Source organism: Nicotiana attenuata, unplaced genomic scaffold, assembly GCF_001879085.1.
Source record: "Nicotiana attenuata strain UT unplaced genomic scaffold, NIATTr2, whole genome shotgun sequence".
NCBI lineage: Eukaryota > Viridiplantae > Streptophyta > Magnoliopsida > Solanales > Solanaceae > Nicotiana > Nicotiana attenuata.
Window position 1 is genome coordinate 7,699 of NW_017677803.1, and position 9,442 is coordinate 17,140.

Below are 9,442 nucleotides of genomic sequence, written 5' to 3' on the forward strand. Positions count from 1 at the left end.
TAAATTTAATAAATTGAAAGGTAAGCAGGGCCACATGATTCTTAAAATTGACTTAGAAAAGGCTTTTGATCGTTTAGAATGGTCTTTCGTTTGCCACACCCTTGAATACTTTAAATTCCCACCAAAGTTTTCCAAATTATTACTGAGTTGCATCTCAACTAGTAATATAACAAATTTAGTCAACGGATCCGTTACAAATTATTTTCAGCCAAGTAGGGGAATAAGACAAGGGGACCCCATCTCCCCCTATATCTTTATCCTCTGCCTGGAAATGCTCACTAGGTACATAGAGCATCAAGTGGACATTAAGAATTGGGATCCTATATCCTTAGGACATAATTGTCCAAAAATCTCTCACTTATTATTTGCAGACGACCTTACCCTAATGGCTAGAGCAAATGAGAAATCATGTCAAGCCATTAAAAATGGTCTTGACCAATTTTGTTCTCTATCAGGTCAATGTATCAACATTACCAAATCAAAATTACTATTCTCCAAAAAATGTAACCATACTCTTATCAGAGATATTACCACTGTGTTAGGAATTAAGAAAAGTAATAATTTTGGCACCTACCTAAGTTTTCCTATCTTAAACCATAGCCCAAAACCTAGGGACTATCAATTCTTAATCGATAAGATGAGAACTAAACTTGCCTCATGGAAAATGAAATTCTTTAATTTGGCAGGAAGAACAACCCTTGCAACATCGTGCCTAAATTTCATCCCAAACCACTACATGCAATACACCCTTCTTTCCAGGAAAACCCGAAAAGAGATTGATAAAGTCCAAAGGGACTTCATATGGGGTAGCTCAACAGAAAAAAGGAAATTCACCTAGTCAACTGGTCTACCATATGCCAACCTAAACCCAATGGAGGCTTAGGCATCCACAATGCTCTTAATAAAAATCTGTGTACTCTAGCTAGCCTAAGCTGGAAACTTCTTACAAATGCCTTAATCCCTTGGCCAAGCTTATTATCTCTTACTATTGTACTAGTTCCTCAATGAGTAGATCTTCCTTCGTTTGGAAAAGTATTTGCAAAGGTTGGGAAATTTGCTCTAAAGGTATTATTTGGTCCCCCCACTTTTAATCCAATCTTAACATCTGGAAGACACATTGGATCCCTAATTTTTGTAACTTAAGAAAAAGTATAATAGGTCCCCTCCCCTAGGGATACAGTAATAAAAATCAGAGATATCTTTGATGGTTCCAATTGGAATATGGACAGATTATCTTTTCCTTTTCCTCCGGGACTACTAGCAAATATCACCAAAGTAAAAATTCGTCTCAAGGGTCCCTCAAATGATCTACCTATTTGGTCACTCGCCAATAAGGGGGTATTCACTACCAAATCATGTTATACGCTTCTGGAATCATCTAAAAACATCGACTTAGATTTTGACTGGATTTGAAAACTTGACTGTCCCAATAAAATAAAATATTTCCTATGGCAATGCCTTCACGATCGAATCCCTTGCAGAAAATACCTTTCACAGATTGGACTAAGCATTGACCCTTTCTGTCCCATCTGCAAAAGCCCTAATGAAGAATCTATAAAACATATCTTCCTAGAATGCAAAGCCGTCAACTAATTTTGGGCAGCCGTTCAATAGCACCACCAAAATAACCAAAATGGTAAACACTGGCTTACTCAAATAAAACACCTTAACTATCCTCTTAATCACGCTTTTCTAAACTGGAACTCCTATTTTTCCTTTATCATTTGGCACATTTGGATTAATAGAAACAATAATAACCACAATAACACTACCAACCTGATTAGTGGTTCTCATTATCATGCAGAGGGCTATAGAATTCAAATTACTCACGGAAAAAATCTCTATACACCCTCCCAAAATGCTAATAAAAATCAATTGGCACAAACCTCCAAGGGGTTGGTTCAAACTAAATGTTGATACCAGTTTCAACAGCTATAACCAAAATTGTGGCTTAGGTGGTGTCTTCAGAAATGCTAATGGTAATTGGGTGGTTGGTTTTACAAAACCAACTCATGCAAATGGCTCTCTAGCAGCAGAACTGAAAGCTCTACGACAAGGTCTAAGGACAGAAAAGGAGTGGAAACTCTTCCCACTTGAAATAGAGACGAACTGCTCAGAGGTAATCCAGGCAATACATGTAGGTAACAATTTATTTAACAAGGTTGTTAATGATTGCAGGTCATTAATGCACCAGCAGAAGGTTACCCTCCAGCACACTTTCAGGCAGGGGAATAAGATTGCTCATCAACTAGCAAAAAAATGCCTAGGAATGGACAACCAACTTTTTGGAGCAGCTAGAAGAAATAATGCCCAGAAGATCAGTAAAAAAGTTTTTGTTGGACCACCAAGTGATGTAATAGATTTTGTGGAAAGTGATAGACTCGAAGCTACTACTCATGAAAAACTGTTATCTAATGAAGCTTGCCAACTGTTAGCAAGCTTAGGGAACCAGTGTGTCCTTTGTGACACATCTTATGTTAAACCTGTACTAAACGCTCTTTAGTTATTAATATATATATTTTCTGTTTGCTCAAAAAAAAAAAGCTTTTTTTTTTTTTTGAATTTTGAAATTGTATTATATTCATGGTTCCAATTTGCTTGTTTTAGTAGTATTGGCTCGCATTGCATGTTGTTCATTTTTAGTTAGAATTAATAGATTAGTTTTGACAAACATTTGAATAATGTTATTACATTATATTAATAAATATTAATTTATTTTATCAAACACGAATTCCATGATGTTCTTACAAGACGTATATTTTTAGTTTTTTTTGTAAGTATCTAAACCAAATATTATTAACTTTAAAATATATATATATATATATATATATATATATATATATATATATATATATATATATTATTTTGATAAATATTAGTTATAAATATATGACTACTAATTAATGTATATTCCCAAAAAATATACATCTTAAATATCAAATATAATATCATTTATACTTATAAAACTTTTTAGCATATATTTATTATATTAACTTTTAAGTTTTGATAATTATTTTATTTAAAATTTATTCTAACTGTGTAATTACACTAGTGCAACCAAACAGTAAACTTGTAATTACACTGTAATTACACTATGACAAACAAACAAGTCGTCGTAATTACGCAATTATGTAATTACTAGGCTGTGTAATTACTACCCTAGTAATTACACAATTCCAATTACCTGCAGGCGGCTTTCCAAACAGACCCTTAGTTTATTGGTTTTGTTGAGTCTTAAGTTAGAAAAATTCCTGAATTAAATTCTAATTCATCATAACTTTTAACCACATAGATTCTCTCAAATATTTACAAAAAAGATGTGCTAGTTAAGGTTCGGACCTCTGATCCGCTACTTCATATGTCAAATGGAGTCATTTTTTCCTCCTTATCCGCTACTTCATAGTATTAACACATATATTTAGTAAAAATTCGACGAAACATTACTTCGATAAATGTGCATCCGCCCCTGCCCACTAGCCTCAAACCGATGTTTTTGAAAAGCTTTTCCTTATAATAATTAGTAAACTTCTTCCACTAGATGAGTCATTCCACGTTCAGCGGAGCGCGTTGATAGATAAAGTTGAACTATTACAAACAAATGAAATCAAAATTTCTTGGAATAACCATAAAATAAAAAAATAAAAAATTGACTATGCAAGACCTAAAACTCTTTTTAAACGAAGTATGAAGCTAAAGTAACTCCACCAATTCATGAAAAAGAAAAGAAAATTAATTATAGAGAGATGTCTATAGATACAATCATGGAAGATGGAGATTCCTTTGTTTCTAATACAGATGCAATCATCTGTGCCGCTTCTGATATTTCAGGTTGGACTCAAAGCCTGATCTCAGACCCCAATATTCCGAATTCGTCAAACTCGATGAGTGTAGACGACGACCACCACCAGCAGATTTCGACTGCTGCTGGCGGCGGTACTGATGATTTGATGATTATATCATCATGTGCATCTTCCAGCATGCCTAAGAATAATGACAAGCAAAGCGATCAAGAGATCAAAATATTTAATGTTGATTTTAGAGCATTTTCTGGGGCTGCTGTAGTATATTCACCTTCTTCTTCTTCTTCGTCACCAACTCAACCCCAAAACAATTTTTTATTCAGAAGACACTGCATTCAGAACGTTTAGATCAGCTTTTGTCCCCTATAAAGTCCCAAGACTCCCAATAGCTGCAAGAGATCGTAGTCAAAGCCAGGGCGGATCCAGGATTTAAACCGTCAAACGACCACAAATGGTAGTTACAAAATTCCAGTGAGAAGAGACGCGGAAGGCCTAATGATATGTTTCAACAATGAGATCTTTGATCCCTCAGACCAAGACGCGGAAACGTTCATGCTTTCTTTCAAACGCAGTATTTTACTACAACCAAAAAAAGAAATCATTTAAGAAATAAGGAATAATTGCAGGTGGAAACCAACTTGTTATAGTTGCCTAAATAATTGCAGTGTTGTAGACAAAAGTACTTACTGGACCTAAATTCAAGGAGTTGGGCTGCAAAAGTTGAGGAGCACACACCAGAAGCTGCTGATCCTTTTTTGAATATGTTTTGGATTCTGTTTTTATTTTTTGAAAGTTTGCAGTTCTTCTTTTCTAGTTAACAGTAAATTTGTGCACTAAGCTCCCGTTATGTGTAGGATCCGAAGAAGGCTGGATTATCATACGCAGCCTTATTCTGCATTTTTACAAGAAACTGTTTCCACGACTGGAACCCATAACCTCCTGGTCACATCAGAACAGCTTTCCTTTCTTAATCAATGAAATGTACCACTTGTCCAAGTCAAATTTACTTTTTTCTGCTCTTAAAATCATCATAGACGTGGCAAAATATAATTTGTAACTGGCCTGCTCAAGTGTAAACAGGGTTAGATGATGACCACAAAAGTGATCAATTTGCTTTGGGCACACCTATTAAGAAAATACTAAATTTTAGACAAAAATAGTTAGTGTGACTAAATTATCCCTATTTAAATGTTGCAGCATAGTTATAGTAACACTTACTTCTCTTCTCAAATGTGAGGAGTAAATGACTTTTTAGGGATACGTAGATAAGGGTAATTTTGGAAAAATAAATTAAATTTTTTCTTGATTATATAAATGGACATTTATTTTAGACCAAAATAAAAAAGCAAATTGGTCAATTATTGTGGGCGAGTAAGTATTGATTATCATATTCTTATTGTGGGAGCCATTAAAACAGTAAAAGGAGTCACTTTAAAATGCTCCTTTTTCTCCATTTCAAAAATTTCAAGATAATTAAATCAAATTCATTTGGGTTCTCACAGTTACAAAAACTCTTGGGAGAAAAGTGTCAGCTTCAAAGCACACTGAAAATTATGATTAAAATAAATTAGAAAAATTATTTTCACTAATTGCAAATCAACTGGTTTAAAGTACTCTCCTGTAGACATAGATGATATTTTTGGGGTCTCTACTTTACTGGAACATTATTGAAATAGTTTATCTTAGGGTGAGAATTCCAATTGCTACCTCATGAGCTGTGATTGTTCTAAAATTTATTTACTACAGCATCTAAGGGTGTGGTCTATAAAAACTATGGAAGATAAATGTTCAAAAATCCCAACAAATGCGAAAATAGTTAGGTGATGTTTTTTCATTTGCCTAATTAAGTCTTGATTGGTAAAGTTATTCAGCACCTATTTTGATAGAAGATAAGAAGTCGTCATTGAAAATGTTCGTGCAAAAAAATTTAGTTTACTATATGATGCTAGGTAATTGATAAGAACACATAGGAATTAAATGAACTGAGACTTGTATTCTGAAATCGATATTTTCTTTTTCGGAAAAGGGAAGAGAATTTAAAATTTCACTTCTTCTTTTCCACCCAGTGGCGTAGCCACATACAATGAAGGGTGGTTAGTTAAACACCCTTCATTTAAAAATTATACTGCATATGTAAATCAAAGGTCTAAGGCTGGTTTCGGAAAGGGATAGGAGAAAATGTAGTTCATTCAAGACTCAGATAGAATTAGTTAGAAGCACATCTTTCTATTGATATTGACTTGATGTGATGTTCTCTTCTCTTGCCCGTAAACCATAGGAAACAAAAAATATTTGTTATATATGTATATTAATTATTAGATCTTGAACATCCTTAGTGAAATTTCTGATTACGCCACAGTCTCCGCCCTTGATTTTAAAAACTATCAAATTAAGATATGAATGGTGAAAAAAGATAAAGACTTCGTTGTAAATTGACAAGAAAATGATTTATCTACATCAGCCATGTTCGAGGAAATTTAACGTCCAACTTCTCTCCAATCAAGACTTCATAGGCCTAGCTAGGAAAATAAAATGACTTCATTTCGCACTCGTCAAAGATCGATATTGATCTACATATACGTGTTCGAGGAAATTCAACGTCTAACTTTTCTCGTAATGTATTACTTTGTATGGGTCCCACTTTTCTCATAGTGATGTTTTTAATTGAGCTCTATATATTCCCTATTACTAGAAGGGAGTAATCAACATTCAACACTACATAAAGTTAGATCAAATTAGTGCCATTCTTTTGACGTATGAAAGTTACATTCCATGAACAAATGAAAGTGAAATTTCTTTGAATGACGAATAACAAATAAAATAAGTTGACTAAGTCAAGACCTGTCTCGGTCTTGACTCTTTTTAAGCAAAGCAGGAAGCTAAGAAAACTCCAGCAATTTATCCAGAAAAAGGAAGAGGAAGAAAAAATGAGTTCTGGAAATTTGTCTACGGACACATTCATGGAAGATGGGGAGTCCTTTGTTTCTAATACTGATGCAATCATCAATGGCACTTCTGATATTTCAGGTTTGACCTTAAGCTTGATCTCAGATCCCAATATTCCTAATTCGTCTGATTCATCGACGAGTATAGATGACCACCTGCAGCAGATTTCGACTGCTGCAGGCGGTTGTGATAATATGATTGTGTCATCAGGTGCAACTAATTCCAGGATATTTAATAGTAGTACTGATTTCAGGGCATTTTCTAGGAATATTAGTGCTGTTTGGAATAATTACAGTGATAAAGTGGCCGAGGAAGGATCTGCAGAGAGCAGTAACAGAATGAGATCTGAGGATGGTCTTGAACTTTGTTTAGGTTTGAGTATTGGCACTGAGGCAGTTAACGAAGAACCACTTGTCAAAATCTTATTGGCTTGTGGCGAGGCAGTCCAACGAAACAACCAAACTCTAGCTGACGCACTAGTCAGGCTGATGAGAGAACATGCAGTTTCACAATTTGGACCAATGAAAAAGGTGGCAACTTATTTCGCAAAAGCTTTGGATCAAAGGATTCAAGGAATGAATTTAGAAGATATTATGGAATTCTCTTGTTACACGGACAACCTCATGCAGATGCGCCTCCATGAGATTCGTCCGTACCTCGAATTCGCCTATTCCACTGCCAATCGAGCTATTCTCGAAGCCTTTCCCAATTCTAGTACTAGAGTACATATAATTGATTTCAGCTTGAACCAAGGTCCGCAATGGCTGGCACTTATGCAGGAATTTGCTTTGCGTCCTGGCGGTCCACCGGCTATTCGACTCACTGGAATTGGCTCACCCGATAACACCAATGCCTTACGGCAGCTCAAGTGGAAGCTCACCGAGTTTGCCGATATATTTGGCGTAGAATTTGAATTCCGTGGAATCATGGTCGACTCTTTAGCCGATGTTGATACTTCCAGGTTGGATATTAGGCCTAGTAATTATGAAGAAGTGGCTGTGAACTCTATTTTCGAGCTTCACCATCTGTTGTATACACCAGGCGAAATCGAGAAGGTGCTGAATTCCATCAAAGAGATGCATCCAAAGATTGTGACAATAATTGAAGAAGAAGCGAATAGAAGTGTCTTTATGGACAGGTTTAACGACGCATGGTCTTACTATTCAAAAATGTTTGACTCGTTGGAAAACTCAGAGTCGACTCATGATCAGCACAACAGCGGTGACTCAAGGTTGGTGCATGAGTACCTAGGTCAGCAGATCAATAACATGGTGGCTTGCGAATTAGGAACTGAGCTAGTTGAGACGACGCTGAGTGAATGGCGAGTGAAGATGAACTCAGCCGGGTTCAACCCGGTTCAGCTAGGTCCAAGCATGTACGTACAAGCAACCATGATATTGGACTTGTTTCAAAATAGGTATGGATATCGAGTGGAACAGAATAATGGGTGTCTTACGTTGAGTTGGCATGGTCGCCCACTCATTTCCACCTCTGTTTGGCAGCTTAAGCCGCCGAGTCTGGGCTAGTCAGTCATGGATGAACTCGTTATCCTCTGTTTGAACAACTTTTTAGAGAACGAACGTATTTCTTTGGCTAATTTATAAAGATCCTTCAATTTACCTACTTAGCCCCATTTTAGGATGGAGCCAATATGATATATCATTACTTTTAGAGTCGTTTGGTTTGGAAACAAGTTATGCAAGAATTATCATGTAATGATTAGTGATAGAATTGAGATTGCATGTATGATCAAACAGCAAATTCTAGAGAATTCATAGAAGTGAAGAACGGAGAAGAAGAGGAGAGAAAATTTTATTTCTGTTTTCTTAGCTCAACTCGAATACAATCGAACAGTATTTAACAAAATTAATTGCTATACATGTGCCTCTCACGTGTGTGCATGTGTAATGACTTATATACCCCCATTAACTATTTTAACTCTCAATACTCCCCCTCAAGCTGGAGGGTGGAAGATGTCTAACATACCAAGCTTGGAGACTAAGGAAGAATGCTGTGCTGCAGTTAGTCCTTTTGTTAGAACATCAGCTAGCTGTAAGGAAGAGGGAATATGACATGGAGTAATGAGTCCTGCCTTGATTTTCTCTCTAACAAAATGGCAATCAATTTCAATGTGCTTTGTCCGCTCATGAAATATTGGATTTCCAGCTATTTGTATTGCAGCTTTATTGTCACAAAACAATGTAATAGGTCTACACACTTTAACCCCTAAGTCTTCCAACAATCCTGTTAACCATGTAATCTCAGCAGTTGCAGCAGCCATACTTCTGTACTCAGCTTCTGCTGAACTCCTGCTTATTGTATGTTGTTTCTTTGATTTCCAGGATATCAAGGAATTTCCCAATTTAACAATATATCCTGTCACAGATTTTCTAGTATTAAGGCATGATGCCCAATCTGAATCACAATAAGCCACTAGCTGATCAATAGGTCCTGCTTCCATCAGTAATCCCATGCCTGGTCCCCCTTTGATATATCTAACTATTCTCAATGCTGCCTCCATATGTGACTCTTTGGGCCTTTGCATGAACTGGCTCAAAGTTTGCACTGCAAAACTTGTATCAGGTCTGGTAATTGTTAAGTACAGCAGCCTTCCTATTAATCTTTGATAAGCTGAATTATCTTTCAGCTCTAAATCTCATGTTTTCCCAACACATGTATCATACCCCACTGTTGTC

General features: G+C 36.0%; 2 protein-coding genes across 2 annotated transcripts; both read left to right on the plus strand.

Annotated features, from left to right (window-relative positions):
* Positions 1–3,646: 3,646 nt before the first annotated feature.
* Positions 3,647–4,746, plus strand: LOC109221490. The gene has a single exon (XM_019385969.1). The coding sequence runs from the start codon at positions 3,744–3,746 to the stop codon at positions 4,146–4,148; it is 405 nt and encodes a 134-aa protein (XP_019241514.1). The 5' UTR covers positions 3,647–3,743; the 3' UTR covers positions 4,149–4,746.
* Positions 4,747–6,666: 1,920 nt separating this feature from the next.
* LOC109221489 (DELLA protein GAI-like) lies at positions 6,667–8,612 on the plus strand. Its single transcript, XM_019385968.1, has one exon. It carries the CDS (start codon positions 6,728–6,730, stop codon positions 8,270–8,272), a length of 1,545 nt encoding a protein of 514 aa, XP_019241513.1. The 5' UTR covers positions 6,667–6,727; the 3' UTR covers positions 8,273–8,612.
* Positions 8,613–9,442: the final 830 nt, after the last annotated feature.

Coding starts and splice junctions, on each gene's coding strand:
- LOC109221489 (XM_019385968.1), top strand. CDS start 6,728: ATGAGTTCTGGAAATTTGTCTACGGACACATTCATGGAAGATGGGGAG.
- LOC109221490 (XM_019385969.1), top strand. CDS start 3,744: ATGTCTATAGATACAATCATGGAAGATGGAGATTCCTTTGTTTCTAAT.